Source organism: Perna viridis, chromosome 13 (assembly GCF_037379345.1).
Source record: "Perna viridis isolate PV_CMFRI_1.1 ecotype Kerala chromosome 13, ASM3737934v1, whole genome shotgun sequence".
In the NCBI taxonomy this organism is placed as follows: Eukaryota; Metazoa; Mollusca; class Bivalvia; order Mytilida; family Mytilidae; genus Perna; species Perna viridis.
In genome coordinates, this window is record NC_142457.1 from 2,787,914 (window position 1) to 2,809,709 (window position 21,796).

At 32.4% G+C, this 21,796-nt stretch overlaps 2 protein-coding genes across 4 annotated transcripts; one reads left to right on the top strand and one right to left on the bottom strand.

Moving 5' to 3' along the window:
• Positions 1 to 1,648: 1,648 nt before the first annotated feature.
• On the top strand, positions 1,649 to 13,647 carry LOC148599233 (uncharacterized). Of its 3 annotated transcripts, XM_088558929.1 has the most exons (12): positions 1,649 to 1,788; positions 2,538 to 2,630; positions 3,139 to 3,399; positions 4,175 to 4,435; positions 4,653 to 4,940; positions 5,817 to 6,161; positions 6,597 to 6,695; positions 8,305 to 8,332; positions 9,049 to 9,083; positions 10,140 to 10,256; positions 10,436 to 10,470; positions 11,411 to 13,647. In XM_088558929.1, the coding sequence occupies exons 2-12, from the start codon at positions 2,543 to 2,545 to the stop codon at positions 11,549 to 11,551; spliced, it is 1,698 nt and encodes a 565-aa protein (XP_088415055.1). In that variant the 5' UTR covers positions 1,649 to 1,788; positions 2,538 to 2,542; the 3' UTR covers positions 11,552 to 13,647. The 3 variants fall into 3 exon arrangements, with proteins under 3 accessions (XP_088415055.1, XP_088415056.1, XP_088415057.1); XM_088558930.1 differs by lacking the exon at positions 10,140 to 10,256; XM_088558931.1 differs by lacking the exons at positions 10,436 to 10,470; positions 11,411 to 13,647 and having other exon boundaries at positions 9,049 to 9,149.
• Positions 13,648 to 13,655: 8 nt separating this feature from the next.
• Positions 13,656 to 20,811, bottom strand: LOC148599234 (uncharacterized). Its single transcript, XM_088557185.1, has 10 exons — positions 20,562 to 20,811; positions 19,948 to 20,214; positions 19,518 to 19,787; positions 18,988 to 19,317; positions 16,807 to 16,914; positions 16,570 to 16,597; positions 15,548 to 15,588; positions 14,892 to 14,972; positions 14,348 to 14,397; positions 13,656 to 14,116 (listed from the first exon to the last, which is right to left on the bottom strand). Exons 1-10 carry the CDS (start codon positions 20,809 to 20,811, stop codon positions 13,892 to 13,894), a joined length of 1,650 nt encoding a protein of 549 aa, XP_088413311.1. The 3' UTR covers positions 13,656 to 13,891.
• Positions 20,812 to 21,796: the final 985 nt, after the last annotated feature.

Below are 21,796 nucleotides of genomic sequence, written 5' to 3' on the forward strand. Positions count from 1 at the left end.
GCGTCAATCTTTTTTCCTCTACAACTGTACATTAATATTGTAAAATATGCATGTTTATCTGTATACCAATGTTTCTACATAGGTTAACATTGTAGCAGAATAAAGTATATGTAATTGGATTGAATTTCATAAAAAAACTATTTCTTGCATTCTAATTAATCATGTTTAAGAAGGGTACACTTGTTTCGCTTCATCAAATCTCTTCTTTTTTTCTACAACTGCAGTAGAATGATTGTAGAGATGTCTTCAGTGCTGATATTGAATATTAATGACTGGACTTTCAAAACATGCAGGTTTACCTTTCGATGGACAAGTTGCACTTTAAACACTTGGATTTGTTTTTTTTTCGCTTTATGTTTTTGTTTTCTTTTTTTTTGTATTTTGTTTGTTTTGTTTGTTTGTATTTTTTTTGGTAGTATAAGGAGTTTTTTTTCTTAATTGTTGATACAAGGACAAGTGGGGATTCACTGAGCATGACTAAGTTTAAAATTAGAGACAGGCATATGTATACAGATTTAATTTCAAGTAATCTTATTTACAATATTTTTTTTCTATCTTTATGAACTCCACAGCTTCCCTCCTCGCTGTATTTGAGTTACATGTACTGTTCATGTACTTTTATTCATGAGTACCAATTATCGTGGTTTAGGGATTAACACATCAGATCATAGATGTTTGAACTCGTAATACAAATGAATAAGAAATTTTCCTTTCGTTTGGAATTAAATTTCGTGGTTTACCGAATCCACGAAAGCCATGACGTTTTGTGCCATCGGATAATGATATTTTCACAGTATGACATGTAAGGAAATGCACACCCAATACGTACAGCAATTTTTTGCGTAGTTTACAGGAAAAAAAATTTATAAAGAGTAAGCATTCTCTGTTTAACGAAAAACACGAAAAATGGCGCTGCCTTGGTATACGTAACAGGAAAGGGAAAAAACTAAGACGTGTCAATAGATAGGTTCTCTTGGTGAAGATTAATATACAAATTAACCAGACACGACAGCCATGAAACTTTTGAAGTGATGGCTTTAATGTTGTAGCAATACAACCCTTTTCTAGAAGACTAATCGTTCATATATGAAGTAAAGAAGGGTATACAAAAAGTGAGCGTAGTTCTACAAGATTTTGCCTAACGTATGAGTTGTGACATGAAAACTTCATTCGCAGGTGCTAAACGGGTTTTTGCACAGATTAAAGAAAAAATGTTGATACAAAAACATAAGTCACCGCGTTTCTCGTTTGTCATACAGTTCCCTTTCCATCGATCTTTGATTGCAGGTATGAGATAAGATATGAGGCAAACTTTATAGTGTCTGTATTATCTTATTAATTATTTTTGTATAAAGTCAGTTCACAACAAGGGAAGAATAGGTCAATGAATAGAACAACAAGTCAAGTTCCATGACCATATAATAAACCATGACTTATTCAATGAAATGATATTTTGTAAGAAAACAAATATGAATTTCTATTGAAATTTAAAAAAAAAACATTAAAAAAGTTAGAGAGGTAGTAATGATTTTTTTTTAGTAATTTGAAGAGCCGACTTTCTAAGTACTGGCTCTATACCAACTTCAAAGGTCAAATTTAGATGATTTATTTAAATATTTCCTCATACGTGGCTATAATGAGTTTTAATGGTATACATTTCCGTCACAAGTGACATATTGTTTACATTTGAGGAAAAATTTCATTTTATCAAAACTGGACTTTCTGATAATGATTGATTTGTTCTATGCAAACTCTATTTAAAGTTGTTAATACAACAACTCGAACAAGGTAAGTGTGTGCATAGAAAGCATATTTGTATCCCACACTACACAGTCTGTAACCGATTTAAAAAAAAATACGTAAAAGTTGTGAAAATGTAAATTCGGGCGGTAGTGAACAAAAGAATAAACTCAAAGGATAAGAATTAAACGGGGAAAACAGATACACACAACAAAGAACATGAAAATACCACTTACAAAGAAACAAAAGTAAATGTGAAACATGGACTTCACTAAAAACCTGAAGTAGGTCCGGGTGTACAGGTAGGGTAAGCTTCTGCAGTGATGACTTCAATCTTGTAGCAACATAATTCGCGGTTTCTGAAGCCTACTTAAATAAGATACGATACCGGATTTAATTCTTTCTATATTTTCACTATATTGTATATAACCAAAAGGTATATACACAAGATTCATGCAGCTATTTCACTATTGCTGCTGTTGTCTCACATTTAATTATTGAAATAATCTTGGTCTAACTCAATTCTATCGGTTTTATAGTGTGGCATTATATATACATACCTTTGTTGAACACATTTTGATTAATTCAATTCAGCTTTGATAGGAGACAGTGGCCACTATAATCATATAGTATATGTATCTTTATAAAAGTTAATTTGTGAAAAAAAAATTCAAGATACATTGGAATAAAGTAAATATAAGGTTATAATACCGCATCAACGCTTTAACTTAAGCGTTGTTATATTCAATATTTTTTTTGTTTTTTTTTATTCTCTTGAATGTTTTGATTCGTTGTAGAAGATATGCAGCTGACATTTAAACACTTTTATCGGACAAAGATGTCTTTACAGCTATGTGTTTTACTTGAATTGTTAAGCTTAAGCTTTGGACGTATGTAACCATATATCTCAGTGTTAATTTCCCATTTCAACTCTGCTATTTTGCAGTACTGGTGACTCCATATTTACTCAATATATCCGGTCATTAAATTTAAACAATCAAACGAATTAACGAAAGAAGATGTGATCTTCAAATTTCTAAATATGAAAAAAACATACATTATTATGATTACAAAAAATGCAAGATTGAAATTTATCAAAATTATCATATTTTCATTTAAATCCAACAGTTCCGAAAACTACATGCATATGTTAATTACCTAAACCAAGAAAATCGTTAGGTTTTTTTCCCATATTTGTTATATTTATATAATTAATATCAGTTTATTCAGCTTAACAAAAAAGTAATGCTGTTTATTAAGTTTGTAGTAAAAACACACAGAACATATTAGAATATGAGTACAAAGGTTAACGTAGTGTACCATGCATGTATGTTATTAACATTTATTACACGCATAAGGTTGTTATTGTTGTTTCCATTTATTTTTTTCCAATACTAGAAAACGTAATCAAGAATGATATGTATTTGAATGGTCGGGAACACATACCAATGACCTTGACATGCAAAAATATCAGCGGGAATACATCAAATACGGTACACTGGTATAATGAATCAACACTTATCAGTACTGGAGCTACCAGTAATTTAGATTTACACATTACTCCCACTCATGAGGACAATAACAGGACATTCAAATGTCGCATAAAGAACCATAGACTGAATTTGACGATTGAAAAAAACATACATCTCAACATTAAATGCAAGTATTACTAAATATACTAGTTCCATTTAATATACTCATGAAAAAAAATGTGCGTTTAAATTCAATAATATAACTTCAAATGCGAATAAAATGGTTTAAAAAATCTTGAAACAATGCCAAGGTTATAGTGTTGGTATTTGTTTCAGATTTCAGATTTCAGATTAAGGTATTTCAGATTTTATTATACACTCATGCAAACAGTACAGGACTGTAACAAGAGGCAGTCAACTATAACATATGATGTTATGGTGAACATGACAGAGGTGTAACGAACATATATATATATATATATATATATACAAGTAACATTCTAATACCATCAATACTGGCTGCAATACATGTACAAGGTATACTCGATGTGCACAGGGGATAATTGACTCAATAATTTGGACTCAAGTAAAAAAGTTTGCTTGTGTATTCAATCAAACTAAACGCAATGTTATTTAGAAAGGTGACATTACATAATATCAACATGCCTTGCATCTTCAAAAGAGATGAATTGTTATGGTAGTAGGTCGGTATAAGTCTCACATGCAGTTGGTGTACAACGTCGTTTGTACATACAAATAGGTACATGTAGTGAAACTCATCGCCAACCAATCTATCATTACAAAAATGACAGAAACGCTCTTCACGAAGAATGTTATTCCATTGTCCAGTTTCTATAGTTTGCTTTTATTTTCGATCCTGAATTTATTTTGAATCTCTTTATTATTATTGTTTTTGGCTTTTTATTGTAAAAAGATCCTTTCGTATATGTTTGTGGTTTTAGATGCACCAGTTATTACATTCCTGATCCACGAGAACAAAATAATAGACGGTTCAAATTACTCGCTTGGATGCACATCAGATAGCAATCCACCGACAGCAGTCATGGCAATTGAGGTGAACAGCAAATTAATAAAACGTTGTAATGGTTCTAGTTGTGGTGTTCATCTTCAGGCTAACAGAACAAACAACGGAGAGTATTTTTGTCGTGCGAGAAATAACGACAGTGAAGACAAGTTCAAGACTACAAATATTTCCATATTATGTAAGTTATCGATATTTCCTTTGATTCAAGAATAATATTAGTGTATAATATTTTGTGTGAACAAACATTTGATTTGGCTGATTGAAAATCTGAAAGTGGTGATTTGTATTAATTCAAGATCAACCATATGAAACAAATAATGAAGGAAAGGTCAAAGTTCAATGTTTAAGGCAATTAGACAAAAAAATATATATATATTTCATTTTCTTTTTTTCAGATCCTCCGCACCCTACTGTGTTTCTTAACAATTTTACCCTGACATGTGTGGCGAATGGAAATCCGAATAATCTGACCTTCCACGATTGGATTCATAAATCTGAATACGGGGATATTATACGGTCCTTACCGAACTCATACAGAGTTCTTGGCTTATCATATCTGCACCTTGAGGACATAAAATACAGTTATACGCTAAACGGATACTACGAATGCAATGTTGAAAATGGGATTCCGGATACCGATGGTTTATTTATACAAACCACAGAAATATTTGTGCAGTTACCAGGTAACTTGTTTTTAAGAAGCAGACGGTTTTTATCCAACATTATGCAATTTAAACAGCATAGAAGGAAACTATTAATTGATATATTGATCCTTGTCATCGGTCGTACAAAAGATTAACCTATATCGTGACAAAAGTCACCTATGATACTCAAATTCACCTCAGCCTGTTTACAAAATTTTTTATTATTTTTTTCATTACACATAAGTTCCTTAAAAAATAAACTTTCATTTCAATCATATAATTGCGTACTACAACTCTCATATATCTATTTCGCATAAGATGTCACGGTGACTCAGTTGTAAATCGACGAACTATTTCTACGGATTAGAATGCAACATATGCGATATAGTATATGTCGGTGAGAAGCTTAAGAATTTTTTATATAAAATTTGTCGGTAAATGGGCATCATGCATTTTGAAATATTCACTTTTTTATTTGCACCAAAATGTTGTGCTTTTGTGCCAAGACTGATTATTTCATTTACAATAAAGTGTACTGATACAAAACTCTAAACCTTGATTTAGAAATTGTATATGTTCTCAAATATTCAATTTGTCAAGATAGATATATAACCCAATCAATGAAAAACGGGGAATTATTCCGTGATATTTGACATTATGTCTGACAAGTGTTTTTGTATATTAATTTGTTAGAAATTAAATTTTCAGTTTTAATAGTTCGACAAATAATGAAAATTTCCTATACATTCACGATAACGTGTTATAAGTTTGCCTAGCTTAAGGACCATTTATCTTGAAATCAAGTTCGGGACCATTGCTTTATTCCGAAAATATTAGTTATCAAATGTAAAAAAAAAATGCATTTGGATCATTTTAAAGTTTATTTTTCATTATATTGCATTTTTCCTCCTGAAGGTCCGCCAAGAATATTATATCCAAGCAGAACAGTTCAGTTTGGAAAGCGTGGGAGACAAGGATTTATTAAGCTTTACATTTACAGCATCCCAGAAATTAAAGAAGTTCAAGTTAAGAGAAACGGTTCAACAGTGAAAGATATGTTTACAACACTTCAAAGTAATATATCAGTCTTTGTCCCACAATCTGAAAAACAATTTAAATACAGAGGATTAATGTTAACTTTCCGGATTTACAATGTAACGGAAAAGGACTTTGGAAGTTACTGTTTTAATATTTCTAATGGACATGGATTCGATCAATTCACAGTAAATTTCAAAAAGACCTTGTACAAAGAAATACATTGTAAGTTTTACTACGTATTTTCATATTGTCAATTCAGGGTTGTTTACCAAACAAATATATATGAAAGGCACAAATCTTGAAAATATATATCCCCTGTGATGACATAGTTAAATGTGTCAATGATGACAGATATAAATCTGAATTGTACTCGGAATATAAATTATTAACTTATACGATGTTGAATTAAAGTGTCTGAATAAGAAAATGTAGATTTTGCAACTTTTATATTTTTGAAAACGTAAAAAACATTGTCACTGTTAATGTAAAACTAAATAAATAAAAGAATAGCTGTTCAAGGTAAAATAACAAAGTGGTACAACGAGTGATCAGACATCTAAATTTTAATGTTGTTTTTAGTCTATTCACTGTAGAGTACACTAGATTGCAAAGATACATTCCTACCCACTGTCGTATTTGAACTGTTTTATATTTCAGCAAAGAACAGTGGACATATAATGAAGGGCTTCATAGGAGCAGGAATTGTTGCCTTTACGTTGACCTTAGCATTTGGCTTATATTGTGTTGTGAGAAAAGGTAGATTTGTTTTATTTTTGTCTTCTTTTGTTTTATGTATTTTGTTTTTGTTTTTTGTTTTTGTTTTTGTTTTTTTGTTTTTTTTTTGTTTTTATTTTGGTTTTACATTATGTATCGTTTATTATTATAAAAGGCTATTACAAAATAGAGGGAGCAGGATATATTACATGAACTAAACAACCGAAAGCAGTTTGTGTTATATATCTGTTAAACATATATGCGAAGGAAAAGACATACTTGAGAAATTCTGTTCGTTTGTTTTTTCTCCACATTTTGCCTCAGACTTTAATTTTACAAAATAAAAACACACAACGTCAGGTACTTGTTTATATTTAAAGTAAAATTCCAATGAACAGTTGAGATCTATTCTAACCTTTCCATTGTCGTAACCTTTGAATGTTTATGAAAGCTTTCGTTAGAGCATTGGTCTTATTGCCGGGATGATTTTACGGTAAAATTTACGATCGCCAAAAAATATACTGATATTACAAAATGTTTGTCGTTATAAAAATCGTAGGACCAAAGTTTAGAATATACGTTAGATGAATGATCGTCGTTCGGGATACATATGTGCCATTTCTTCCATAGTTCATGTGCCTTTAATTCAAATTTAGACATTTTTTATATCATTCTACTTCATTGTGACTTAGTACCAATACATTAGGGAAGAACACGACTTAATAGTATATTACCTAATAAATGTTGATTAAAACTTCTTTAGATTTAAAAACTATCAGCGATTTCAAAATAGAATAAAGGTTAGAACAAATTCTTACCATATATTTTAATTTGATGAAGTGGTTTGCCTATGGTGATAAAGAGTAATCAAGGAAACCAAGGTTATAGCGGTAATCAAAATAATGTAATCCAGGGACAAAGACCAGACATGGAAAACAGACATACACAACAAAGAACATAAAGTAACTAAAATCATACATACACAGTAACAAAAGTAACTGAGCAACTCGGACTCCACTAAAAACTGGGAGCATGGACCAGGTGCACCGGTAGGGTAAGCGTCCTCTGCTTTTCTAGAAACAGCCGCCGATATGCTCATAAAAAGTCAAGTCCGGGGTAGACAAACGAGGAAAGGAAAACCATGACCCGTTGAATAAATCAGTTTTCATGGTGCTGATGGATACACCATAACGATCCACGAGTTCATGATTACGACCATAAAACTTCTGTATTGATGACTTCAATCTTGTAGCAACATAACCCTATTCCAGAAGCCTATTTGTTAGAGTTCTAGCGCAATACAAAAAGTCTGCGTAGTTCCGGCAAGCTCTGGCATAACGTATGAGTTGTGATCTGAGCACTCCACAAAGACGTCATAGATATTTGACAGACTTATTCCCTTACGCACATATTTTGATACACCAAATAGTATCAACGTCACAGTGGATTTTTGCTCTACTACGGACGCCACTCCGCGCAACACACAGGCTATGGCTTTTCATAAATATCCAACACACAACTCCTATCAGAGTCAGCATATATCACGGAGTCTCTATTTTATCATTTGTTTTTACCCCTGAATTGTCAATTATGTCGTTATTTTACCCCAAGCGATGTTATGTTTTTAAAGTTAGTGTTTTTTATGGTACAGGTGTCTTCAACGTAAAATGCTTGATAAGGTGAGTAAAAACTGTGTCGTAGACTTGGTGTACTATTTAGCATTGATATAACTCCAAGACGTCTGTCGTATTTGACTGTATATTGGAACTATAAAAGTGCTGCACAGAATCATGACGTAACAATACAGAGCAGAGCGTTAAATTGCTGTTGAACTTCACTCGATCAAAGTCTGATGGCTCAAAAACCCAGAATTTCTCAACACAGTTCAAAGTTCAAAACTTTTCTCCGATATAATCAATATAATTAATATGATTTCTCGAACACTCAAACTGACTAGTCGGTCCGTTCTGTAATACATCGTAGAGATTACCCATCACGAACTCGTACTAGGCAGCCATTTTGTCATTTTTTCTAACGATAAAGTCAAACGCCGATCGGCAACGAAAACAATTCCAAAAATCCTCGAACTTCAATTACTCAAACACATTTCAATTGTACCTTGTAGTTCGAGCTACCGAGGATTGACTGGACATGCGTTATTAAGTGATGTTTATTTATTTGTTTTATTTTCAGTACTGCATATGTTATAGTTTTTTTTCATTCGACAGCACATTCTACAAAAGTAGCACAACCACATTAATAAAAATACCACATTAACATAAATACAATTATATAGTAAAATGCAACCACACTTCGGATATTACTAAAGCACCAACAGATTTCTTTAACTTCTGTAAAAGGTCAAAGGTAGTTCAGGATTGTCTTTTTGTTTCAGGAATGTTGAAAATAACGACGATCAGGAACTTCATGGTCAGTTTCTCACTTTGATGACTACAAGAATTTCACTTCTATTCTTGCAATTGGGCAGAACGTAATGTAATCAAATGAGTTTCCAATTGATCAAATGTTGTACTTGTATGGATAAAACTTCTCATACTATGGTATGTGGGAACGGGGAAGGGGAATGGGGATTGGGTATGGTGTATAGGGGATGGGGATTATGAATGGAGAGAATGTGGGTCTTATTTGTAGAATATTTATAGATATGAAACAACATACTAAATTCATTTAATAGCTACAATGTTGTAGAATTAAACATGTAACATTTGATCTGTTGATGTAAACATTTGATAAAACAAATATGCAATGGATTTTCTATGGGGGGATGGGGTCATAGGGGATAGAATATGGTGTAAGTGGGAAGTATTAAATTTTAAAACTTAGTGCAGGCGGTGTTGCCATAGATGTCACAACGGCACGAGTTTGAGTCCGGCGGAGGGAATAATATTGATTTGTTGTGACATGCATCATTAGTTTGATCCTCTATCCTACATAATAACATCTAAAATGAAGTGTCCCGTACTACCATACATCGTGTACTAAGTTACAGCCCTAGATTAATCCTACGAGGAGGAATGATCCGCCAGCGAAAGCTATATTTTTATATAGCCTAGCTGGCCGAGTGGTTTAGGGCGCTGGACTTAGTGCAGGCGGTGTTGCCATAGTTGTCACAAAGGTACGAGTTCCAGTCCCGCGGAGGGAGCAACCAAAACTTTGCATCGCAAATTTGACAGTTCTAACATCGTTGGGAATTTTTCAGACCTTTCTATACGTTTATGTATTTTCCATGTATCAATTTGATCCGATGGAGCAGTGTAGCGAATAGAGTCGTCACATTCTGAGACGTATATATATATATATATATATATATATATAAAGTCAGTTTATTTAAGGCAATAAAGAAGGTCATTTGTGGACTGAAAATTTTGCTCATTATATATTTAATTATAGTGTATAACCATCTTTATCGGTATCGTTGTACAATCCTTTAGACTTATATGTATATATATATATTTTATATATTAGATTTTACGGGTGACCTAACGGTTGCAAATCAAATGTATCAGTCTTATGGATATGGTTTGAACAGTTCTCGACAACAAGAACAAGAAACAAACTTTGTCACTTCGATGGAACAAAACGGTAACTTGAAGTATATCCTTTATACATGTTATACTTTTGTTTGGCTTAATTTAAACGTGTGTTCGACAACATTATACAATCTAAAATTCATTTTCACATTAAAAGTTTAGGCTTAACATGCTTTACCTAAAAGTTGTTTAAGAATTCGCTCTACATATCTTTTTTATCTATTGTTTCAGAAAACAATTCGGATGGATTAGAGGCGGCATCACATGTAATTGTTTATTTAACTATTTGTTAGGTTATTCATATCAGTGATAATACTATATCGTGAACATTATGTTTCAATACTGCTAATAAAATCATTAATGATCGAAGTAAAAGAGGGTGTAAAACTAAGACTCTAAATAGACACAAAACTAACAAAAGACAAACTGCAATCATAAAACAAATACAAGTACTAAGTAATGTTTTCGTTCGTAAATACTCAAGCAGCTTGAAACTAATAACAAATAGTAGGAATGATCAGGACAATATTGGAATATGAATGTTACTTGCAACCAACCGGGATATTTCGCGAACATTTAATTTCAAATGTAACCCACTTTCTGATTGGATACAACACTGGAACCATAGACCAAATTTTGTTATGTGATTATGATGTCATCAAATTTTACTGATATACTCGTGAAATATTGATACTAAAATAAATTATACGGAATGACTTTTATATTAAATCTGTCTTTTTGAAATAATCTAAATGCTCGCGTTGACACTTCAATATAACCTGCTACGCATGTTGTTTATTGTGCACCACGTTATTGAAGTTGTTTACTCATAGCCCGAAAAATATAGTAATTCCTTATAAACCACAAATATAGCGTCTGCATGTTAGCTGATATTCGTCACAATTAAGGAGATTTCACATCTTTACAATCTGTTTTAAGATCTTATTTTTTTAATATAGAACGTAAAAATAGCACATGCTATTCTGGCTAAAATTAGATTTATACCACATATAAATACCATGATAATTGAATTACTGATTCTGAATATTTAGTGTAACACCTAGATGGCTCTCGTTTGTTTTGTTGTGTTAGTTTCTTTTCCTTTTCCTGGTTAAGTTGTTGCCAGTGTAGTTCAAATACCGCGCTAGATTGTAACATAGCATAATTCAGAAACTAAATGTCAATTTATTTGTTCCTTTTGTACAGGACAATCATTCCGTGAATTACGTTGATCTTGAATTCGGTGCATCAACCAATGCTCATCTCAATGTGACTCGAAATGACGAGACGACTATTTATTCTGAGATCGATCATTCATTGCCAGCTTCAAAACTCACTTCTCAATAACATTCTGATCATTTACACTAAGTATTGCAAATGAGTATGGCGACGGTGTTTTGTGACAATACCTGAAGCTGTATTGGGAAACATGGCATGTACCAATCTGTCTTTCTGTTATCCCTGCCTGCTACGGAGCATAATACATATTATTATTATACATGTAGTGGTATATTCATCAAATGATCTCGTTTTGTTTCACCATTTTTATATATTTATGAAACGTCACTCATGACCACTGACTTAATAAATCTTATCAGTAAATTAAACAGAAATTGACTAGAACATTGAAAAAGATATTCATAATCCCGGAACTAAGAGACTACCAATAGAATAGATAAAAACTACCTATACAATTGCACCAAAAGTATATAATAAATGTAAACTGTACTCCTTTGACAAAACTTGAATTATAGTCCAGATGCAATGGTAGGGTTAGCGTTCTCTACTTTTCTAGAAACACAAACAAGTTAGTACTATTCTACTAAATGAAAAAAAGTTGAATTTTGGATCCGCTCTCACTTATTTATTGTTAATTCAAGTATTCTTATTTATGCCACCATTATAGATTTGTAACTGAAGTTTAAGAAGTCAAAGTATAATCATCGTCTATGGGGGATGTTGGATATCATGGATATCTGGCAGAATGTTTTTAACTGTTATGGAAACTATTTTTCACGCCGTTTCATTCAACCCTACCGGTGCACCTGGTCCATGCTCCCAGTTTTTAGTGGAGTCCGAGTTGCTTATTTGCTTTTGTTACTTTGTATGTATGATTTTAGTTACTTTATGTTCTTTGTTGTGAATGTCTGTTTTCCATGCATGGATTACATTCTTTTGATTACCGCTATAACCTTGGTTCCCTTGATTACTCATTCAAACGAAAAAAAAATCCCCTTTCATTGACTTTGTCTATTTTTTTTCACGATAGACATGGAATGCCTACTTTGATGACCCAAGGAAAAAAACATTTTTAGTATGTTAAGCCAGAGTTTTACGTTTGTTTCTACTTGTCGTAGCTTATTGGGATCCCTATCTGTGATTTTAATTAGATTTGAAATATTACTTTTTGTACACCAGGTATTCAGAAACAAATTAATAAAAAACGGGAAACGTATTTGTTTGTGAGTGGTATTAGACAAAGCAAACACTTCAATATAGTTAAAATTACATTCCGGATTTATTAGTGGTAATAGAAACGTTCAAACAATGGTGAAAAATTACGTTTTTATTAGTAAAATCGTTGGGTGTGGATTGGTAAACGCAATTTTGTATAGTTCATTTTTGGGACAATGATTCATGGAAATTTCGAAGGCAATTTAAATTTGGTCCAGTTCGTGTGTTTAGAAATGTGTGGGTGTATTCCAAAATAAATACAAAGAACGTGGTTCTTTCACACGACAATAGTTACTGAACATGATTCAACCCATTTGTTTTACAAGGTCTTAATGTCTTAGCATTGTCAAATCACTTGATAATATATAACTATTCTTTTAAGCGTTTTTTTCACAAATGATGTTCATCCACTACTTGCTTCACTGCATAAAAAAATTGGTTTTCGGCGAATTCCAAAGTAAAAGAATACGCTTTAGCATTTTTTTTTATTTATCCGTAGCCGTTTAATTGTATGGTAGTTAGACGTTTTGAGTCGCCCTAATAATTATTGTAAACATAATAAAAAGAGCTGTCTAGAATATAGTCTATATTCTCTCCTTCAAACCCTTGCCATCACTCATTCATATTTAGCAAGTATCGTCAAGCAATTCCGATTGGTTACTTCGGTTACGGAGCACCATTGAAAATGGATATAACATATAACGACAGAGGACAGATAAACAATGACACGAGTTAGTGGACGGTCCGATATAGATGTAAGATGTCACAAATGATATAATATGAGCAAAAACGATAACTGTAGATTATATTTAGAGTCTTTACAATAATAATAGTCGTTATGTGAAGCCACTTTGTTTAATTTAGGTGACTCACGACAGGGTTCTGGACGATAACCGCTAAATATGCATAGGTGATGTCAGGGTTTTGAGGGAGTGAAGGTAGACTCCAAATCCTGACTTGGGGGGATGGTAAGTCATGTAAAAATAAAATCGAGAAATGTGTTTTAAACAAATATTTTGAAGAGATGAGTTTTGGAAAACATATAACTAACTGCAATCAAATATATACATAACTATTTACAGGTGCAGTGTTTGTGATAATAATAACAGTTAGATTTTCTACCAAAAATAGCATTGATTTCATGATTATTATATGTAAAGTTTTCTAAAGCCAACATTCACATTGGAAAATATTGTATGGAGGGCATTGTTTTCTTTTGTCATTATGGTTGATTTAACCACGGTCTTCCGTCATTTCGGCGATTTCATCAAGAGTCATGAAATCATCATTGCCATTTCCATTGCCATCGTCTTCATCTTCAGAACTGGATGACAATGGCGGTGGTCCAACTATTGAGTGATCGATTTCAGAGTAGATGGTTCTATCCTCCTGTCGAATCTCAAATCGCCGGTTATTTTCGCTAAAATCTAACTCAACATAAATCAGATTTTGTCCCGGCTGAAATGGACATAAAATGTGAAAAAGAATGTTTCGAGGTTGGATGTAATACGAAACATATTTCAAGTTAATGGCTTATTACTTTTTCGATCTTACTGTCTTACATGTGCGACTGGAGTTCAAGTAACAATAAAGACTTATGTACAAAATAAGAATAGGAAATGTAGCATTTAACATCATGAAAGTAGTAAGCATGATAGACAATTGATAACAAAAATATAAAAACTATACCCTTTGAAGCTCATCCTGAATATGGTCGTTTCCAGATGAAATATGGTTTCCTGTATTAAACAATTTATTTTGAAATATTAAAAATATCTCAATTGTAGCACAACACTATTTCAAACTATTTACCGAATAATTATTAAAAGTCTTTTGAAAAGACTACAATCGGAGGTACCTTGTTACAGACAACGAGAAACAGTGTTTGAGCAAAACAAATACAAGACGTAACCTGTGACTTTTTTTTAAAGAAACGCCTTTGAACAGTTGTAGTTAATTTTTTTTATTATACAATATGAATCCGTATGGTCACACATGTTGCACCTTATCTGGCTCATGCATACTTTGATAAAAATCTACTACAACAAAAATAACGCTACTACTACTTTTTTCTGGAAAATTTTATTAAATGTTTCTATATATGTCTAAATATAGTTTAGTCCAAACTCTTTTTTTACTACAGGACGTCATATAAAGCTCTTTTTTCTAAAGAGATGCATTGAAAGTACATCACTAATGTTTTAACAGGTTAAAGAAATGTATTTGAACATACCTTCTTGAATCAGAACTCTGTGCATAGAAGAGTGTGACTGATACAGATGATTTTCTACTGCCTCTCCACTGAACTGTCCTTCTGATGAAAATCAAATAATCAATTATTTTATATTAGTTGCGTAATTTCGTTTCATAATGTCGTTGACTCAGATTATGAAGAAATAGTTATCAAGTATTTGTTACCTGTCAATATACCTGTTCCTGGCAATACACAAGGAAATAAGACCAATATTCAAATAATTCATTGATAAAAGTTATATGTTAAATGTCAGTCCCTGTAAGAATAAGGCAGTAGGCGAAACATTATCTGAACAAATTCATCCTTTTGGTAGTGTAATTTGACTATTTGCACCATCAGAATCGAAGAAAACACAAGATTTTTCATATAATTGAGTTACAATTTTATTGAAATGCATTGGAAATGACCATTTCAAGGACAGACAACTCTGTAAAAAACCTCATTTTTCTAAGATTCTATTGAAAAAAATTCTGAGCAAAGCCAGTGATGCAGAGATCAAATAATGGTCTTTTTTAATAGAGAAATTATCCTTGAATGATATTACATTGTCAGATCGGTGGGTTTGTTACATGCATTTTTTTTTTATTTTTGCAATCTTGCCTGAAACTTACAACTACTTACACTTAAATACTTACCTTGTATTTCCACGGCGGAAACATCTTTAAAGAAAAAAATCCTGCCAAAAAAAATGAGGTAACTGATGTGTAATAATGATTCAATTTAGGTATTAATTAATATGAATACGACAAAGTGTTTACCAGAGGGTGTACCCTCCGTCCATTTACATTGCTTGAATATATATTAAAACATTCACAATTACTGGAGTGAGACACGGACAAATGGACACATTTGTACCCATAGAATTGAGAAAATATCAGTTTTGAATCGCTAATAGTAATTTTTACGGAAATGTTTTTGTAAATTTTCAAATCAACGTTTTGTTCAAGAAAAAAAAACTAATTTTTAATGCAGAGAACAGTTTGATTCAACATTGTGATATAATAATAGGTTTTAAGAGGAATTTGTAAAGATTGTTGAAAGAAGGTTGATTAGTGATTTTGCATGAACATTTTGTTACCTTGTATGTATTTTTGTTTATTCCATGTTCTTTGTTGTATTCGTCTGTTTTCCATGTCTTGTCTTTGTCCCTGGATTTCCGCTAGAATCTCTTGAATTTCTCTTTAATTGACCTTAATTTCAATTATTTATCATACTCTGAATAGAGTTTCGTTTTGTTCGTAACTATGTTTGTATTCGTATAGCTGGATAACTGCTGTTTAACTCATACATTTAAGATATTCGTATAGCTGGATAACTGCTGTTTAACTCATACATTTAAGACAGTATAGCAACCATTTACTATTGTATCAACTCATTTCTTTTTTTTTAAATGACAAGATTTCTAGTTGAAGAATATAACTATATGTTAAGAGCATATTGTTCATTGACACAAACACCAATCTTATGACCTGCGCCCCATTATTACGGCATGCAAAATCACGTATGAATGTAAATATGTTTTTTGCAAACTTTTCAAATGAAAAACATTCTCTAGGCTGTGTGTACAGATTATAATGCCCAAAATCAATTTGCGCGGAGGTCTATGTGTCAACAAACTATCCGTAAATCTAAGTATCTTAACAAAAATAACATGTACCTTACAAACCAACTCCGTAATTGCCTTCCTGAAATAGACGTATAGATTTCAATGTAAATGTCGAAGTGCTCTTACTTGAATACATACATAACTTTCAACAAAATATTACTCTGGTTAGATAACAATTCTTTAACATTATCGTGAAATTAAAATGATATTTTTAGAGTGTTAGGAAACATCTTCATTACTTCTCACTTAGAATCGATGTGTTAAGTTTAAAAATTATAAAAAACTAACCTTTTCTATACGACATTGTAATGCAAACCAGAACTAACATTGTACCAACTGCTATCACGATATATGAAAACATTCCTTTATTATTAGCTGTATTTAATGTTATATGTCCTGTATATAAAGAAATGATTTGTAAAAGAAACTTTTTTTTACTATTGACAGAAAAAAAACAACAACAAAAAAAAAAAAGAAAAAAAAAAGAAAAAGAAAAAACTAATTGTTAGTTCAATAACGGCATCACCTTTGGGAAACGGTTCCATTTGTTTTATTGCATTAAAAGTTGACAACTAAACACAGGTGCAGAACGTGTGTTCTAGGACATTAGAACATATTTTCTTTAATAAACACTACCCACGCCAAATCAGCAAACCGTTAAATATGTAAAATTGCTCCGCCCCACATATACTCCTCAAGACGTTTAGGTTCCCCGCACGCACGATACCAAAAACGCACACTAAACGCTCACCAAACGCATGATAAACGAACGCTTTTATCGTGCTTTTAACGAACGCTCCCAACATGCGTTTAAACACACGATAGGCGAACGACGAAAAATAATGATATTGACATATAATGAAGACAGAAAAAAATAGTAAATAAAATTAATGAAATTATAAAAAAAATATTTATAGCAAAAAATATTAAAATAACAGTTAAATCAAGGAAATAATCAAAGTACAAAAAATACGAAAGCTTCTACCATGCATTTTAAACGAACACTCGCATCGTGCGTTTAAAAAAACTATGCTGGCGTGCGTTTAAACAATGTGTAAACGCACGATAAACAATGCACGAACGCTAAAATCATGGGAATCGTGAACGTCTCATGGAGTGTATGAAAAGCCTTAAATCATATCAACATTTACATGTTTAAATTCTGTTAATTATGCGAATGCAATATTGTAATATTGACGAAAATCAATACAAAAAGACCATATGGCATAGGAAAATATGAAAATGTGCAAACAAAACTTACGAACTTAAACTCACTAATATAAGAAGTTAATATATGTTAGATATACTGTTGCATTTTTTGAAATTTGTCCATTAATATCTTAAAATGTTAACACATCCAACTTACCTGATAAATCTGTAATTATTGAACACTTTTCTGTAATATTACTTCTGCAGATAGAGTTTACGGAATGTAATCGAACACAATATTTTGTGTCATATTCGAGACCAACTATTCTGTATGAATATGAGTCTTTTAATGTGTCATTCAGAATGGAGGCCTGGGTCCAATTTTGAGCGCTGTCTTTTCTATATTCTATTACAAATTGTTGATGCATTCCGCCATTAAAGTTTCGCTTAAAAAAGACATTGAAAGCTCTTCCTTCCACGACAGTGCTCTCAATTGTAGGGACGTAAGGACTTCTCAATACGATGGGTGTCGATTACGGAGAAGGATATGCTTATCCTGCCGAAGTTCCTGACGTAACTTCCGTATCTTTTTATTATTTTTTTTTGGTGGTGGGGGGGGGGTGGTGGTGGTGGTGGGGTGAGTTATATTGCTAGTGCTCTAGGTTCTGACATGAAGTGTTATCTATTTTAGTCGGTGTTTCATATGATCGCCAGCGAGTAACTTGAAATAAGAAAAATGTCTTCGTTTTCTGATCACATACTTTTGCCATCTGTCCGATTAATTTTTGTTATATTGCCTAGATAGTATCTATTAGAACACTAACCTAGTGATTACTATGTATATAGAAGGGTCTGACAAATTCCCAACGATGTTAGAACTGTCAAATTTGCAATACAAATTTTTGGTCGTTCCCTTCGCGGGACTCGAACTCGTACCACTGTGACATCTGACGTTCAGCGCCCTAGACCACTAGGCCCTCTTGGCTATATAAAATATAGCTTTTGCTGACCGGGTTATTCCTCCTCGTAGGATTAGTCTAGGGCTATAATTTAGTAAAACGAGGTATGGTAGTACAGGACAGTCCATCTATTATGTAGGATAGAGGATAAAATTAATGATGCATGCCACAGCCAATCAATATTATACAAACGTCTCAGAATGTGACGACTCTATTCGCTACACTGCTCCATCGGATCATATTGATACAGATACAGATATAGCCAGACCTTTCTATACGTTTACATTATCTTCCCTGTATCAATTTTATCCGATGGAGCAGTGTAGCAAATACAAAAAAAATATTAGGCTGTTAACCTTACCCCAGGCCTTTAAACTTATGTTACATGTTGTGTATCCTTTGTCATTGCCGATCAGTAAAGTATAATAGGTAAATTCTTCTTCTTCTAACCGGTTTATCTGCAAACTTATCCTGTATCCTTTGACAAAAACATTCTTCCCGTAGACGTTTATTTTTTCAGCGGTAAATATTTCATTTATTTGCCACTTCGTCTGCTCAACATTAGTATCAGTCCTATAGACGGCTGTCTGGAGTATGGGGGAAATGCTATAAATAAAGACATCTATTCTTGTTGACTCATTGTACCTTCCAAACTGCGTTACTTTGCTGTTTAGCAGTATTTCCGGGATACCTGAAAAGTAAAAAAAAAAAAAAAAAAAAAAAAAAAGAAATAAAAAGACTGAGTTTGGCTCTGATACGTATTAATTGTTAATCTTATAACAATGTCTAATATATCAGATAAACGAAGGTTTTATATTTATTTTAAACTAAATGCATTTGTCATAGTGTAAACGCAGATATATTATGAAGTTGTGAAAATGAACGTCTTACCGTATAACTGTACGGATACATTTCCCGTTTTAATGGAATTTCCTGTAGAATCCAATATTCCATTAGTTGCTTCACACTTATAAATGCCATTAAGCATGTATCGTTTGTACGACGAATTTAGAATGAGTGACTCTGAACTTTTGAATGATCTTATAAATTCTCCTTGTTCAGTGTAGTGTTCCCACGACAAGATGGTCGAGTTATTTGGTTCTCCTTTAGCAATACAATGTAATGAAAAATTATCCTGTGTAACAACTACAACTGGAGGATCTGAAAAAAAAATATAATAAAAAAAAAAGACAAGAATGATTTATATTTGTTTGTTTTTGTTTATTGCGCTACAATTAAATAACTGTCGACTCCTAAAATATATCCTTAAGACATGTAATACGTCTCATTCAATTTTGATAATACAATGAAGTTTACATACATAGAACTTTGACTGTTGTGTTTACTTTCGCTTCTCCTCCTTCATTCTGAGCTATACATGTGTATGTTCCCCTATCTTGGCGTATACCACTTAATCTCAATCTACAGTTTGGCATATCTTCACAAGATGCCTGAACAGTCCCGTTGCCAACTTTATAGATGTAAAGTAGTTTTACGGGCGGGTTACCGTCAGCCAAACAGTTAAGTACGGAGTCGTGTCCTTCTATTACTACTGTACTAGTGTTGGCAAAGTGTACAACAAGACTATCTATAGAAATAGAAAAAAAAGGAAAGTAGGAAAACATAGTGAGATAACGTGATTGTTTCTTGAAAAGGTTACATAGGCAAATATTTATATTTGTTAATTTGGAAGCTTTTACTTTTTTTTTAAAATACAGCTTTTGACAATGAGTAACTTAATTGCGTTGGTTTGTCTTTACTGATTAGGAAAATTGTAAAGGGAAAATAATTCTTAGTACAAAAATGGTAAAATTATATTGTATTAACATTTCAGCTAAAATATATATTATTTATCACAATACAAAAAGAATCTAAAAAATATTTTTTCACAAGTGGTTTTAACTGATATAACATTCAAGACTTGAACATACTAACATTTGATATCAAGAGTCACCGCTTTCACAAAGGGTACATCTACATCTTCAACCTGAACTACACATGTGAAAGTCTTGTTATGATCTTCTCGCCCTGCCACAAATGGGTACTGTAGTTCTCTTATCTTCCCTGTTTTGATGACTGAACCATTTATGCACCAGGACATGTTGCATATCACAACACCTGGAATGACTGTACACACAAGTTCTAACGATTCATTGCTGGCTCCATATATTTTACCATCTACCATATTATTTATACAAAGAATGGATGGATTTTCTTCAAAAAAGAAACCAAGTTCCAAAAGACATTTATTATGGACATCATATGACAAGTAGCATACAATTAAAATAATTAAAATTAGAACAAAGGATGTTATTTATTAGTATTGGTGTGTAGGTTGTTGTGATTTGACTTATTAAATTAACTTATTTCAGCGTTCTACAATATTATTTTCAATCAACATTTTTTTTAACATGTCTTAGGCCATTTTTTGTATTTTCGTTCTAAATACTCTTAAAGCAATGATGAGTAATCTCTCAAAGGATGCAAATAGGACTGTGCATGCGGAAGATTGAGCTTTGAATTAGGATGACCAACAGTTGACAATAACTTAATAACTAAGAAAAGGGCTTTTGTCATTCACTTACTAAGTGGCTTGCCATCTTGCAAACACATTTTGTTCCTTCATTGAATAACAAATAGATAGGGAATAAATTGAACAAACATTTCCTTTAGTGTTGAGGATGTACAATGTCTAACAATATATACTTAAAATATTCCAACAGGTTACAACCTAAATAAAGATACATGTATAAGACAGTGACAAAGTAATAAATACAAATAGTTGTGTAATTTGAAACAATACTAAGTATACTGTCAGCCTGCTGATTTTTCTCAGGTCATAGCTATCGTTATTGAAAACATCCGAAAAAAAACTTCTTCAACACAAAATGAAAATTTAGAGTTCAAAGCCAAGGAACTTGCAATATTTACTCCTACAAAAACTGGTAATGACATCATTGGTATGAGTTTTGCCTAGACAATCATGTAGTGGTCTTAAGAAGTTATATCTGTCTTTGCTTGTCTATTTGGGGGATGGCTGTCTCACTGGCTATCATACCATATCGGCTTTTTTTTATATTTGGTGCTCTGTAAAGGTAAGCATGCACTTCGCCGCCAACGACACCCATCAAATTGGGCGTCAGGTTCAGAGTGTTGTCAATCTGGTAATC

What these genes read in the sequence shown, in the direction of transcription:
- LOC148599234 (XM_088557185.1), bottom strand. Translation starts at nt 20,811, where the DNA reads ATGGTAGATGGTAAAATATATGGAGCCAGCAATGAATCGTTAGAACTT. An exon ending in TTCCGCCGTGGAAATACAAG is followed by an intron (nt 14,973 to 15,547) that starts GTAAGTATTTAA and finishes GATTTTCATCAG; the next exon opens with AAGGACAGTTCAGTGGAGAG. An exon ending in CAGAGTTCTGATTCAAGAAG is followed by an intron (nt 14,398 to 14,891) that starts GTATGTTCAAAT and finishes TGTTTAATACAG; the next exon opens with GAAACCATATTTCATCTGGA.
- LOC148599233 (XM_088558929.1), top strand. Translation starts at nt 2,543, where the DNA reads ATGCAGCTGACATTTAAACACTTTTATCGGACAAAGATGTCTTTACAG. An exon ending in CTTGTACAAAGAAATACATT is followed by an intron (nt 6,162 to 6,596) that starts GTAAGTTTTACT and finishes TTTATATTTCAG; the next exon opens with CAAAGAACAGTGGACATATA. An exon ending in CACTTCGATGGAACAAAACG is followed by an intron (nt 10,257 to 10,435) that starts GTAACTTGAAGT and finishes CTATTGTTTCAG; the next exon opens with AAAACAATTCGGATGGATTA.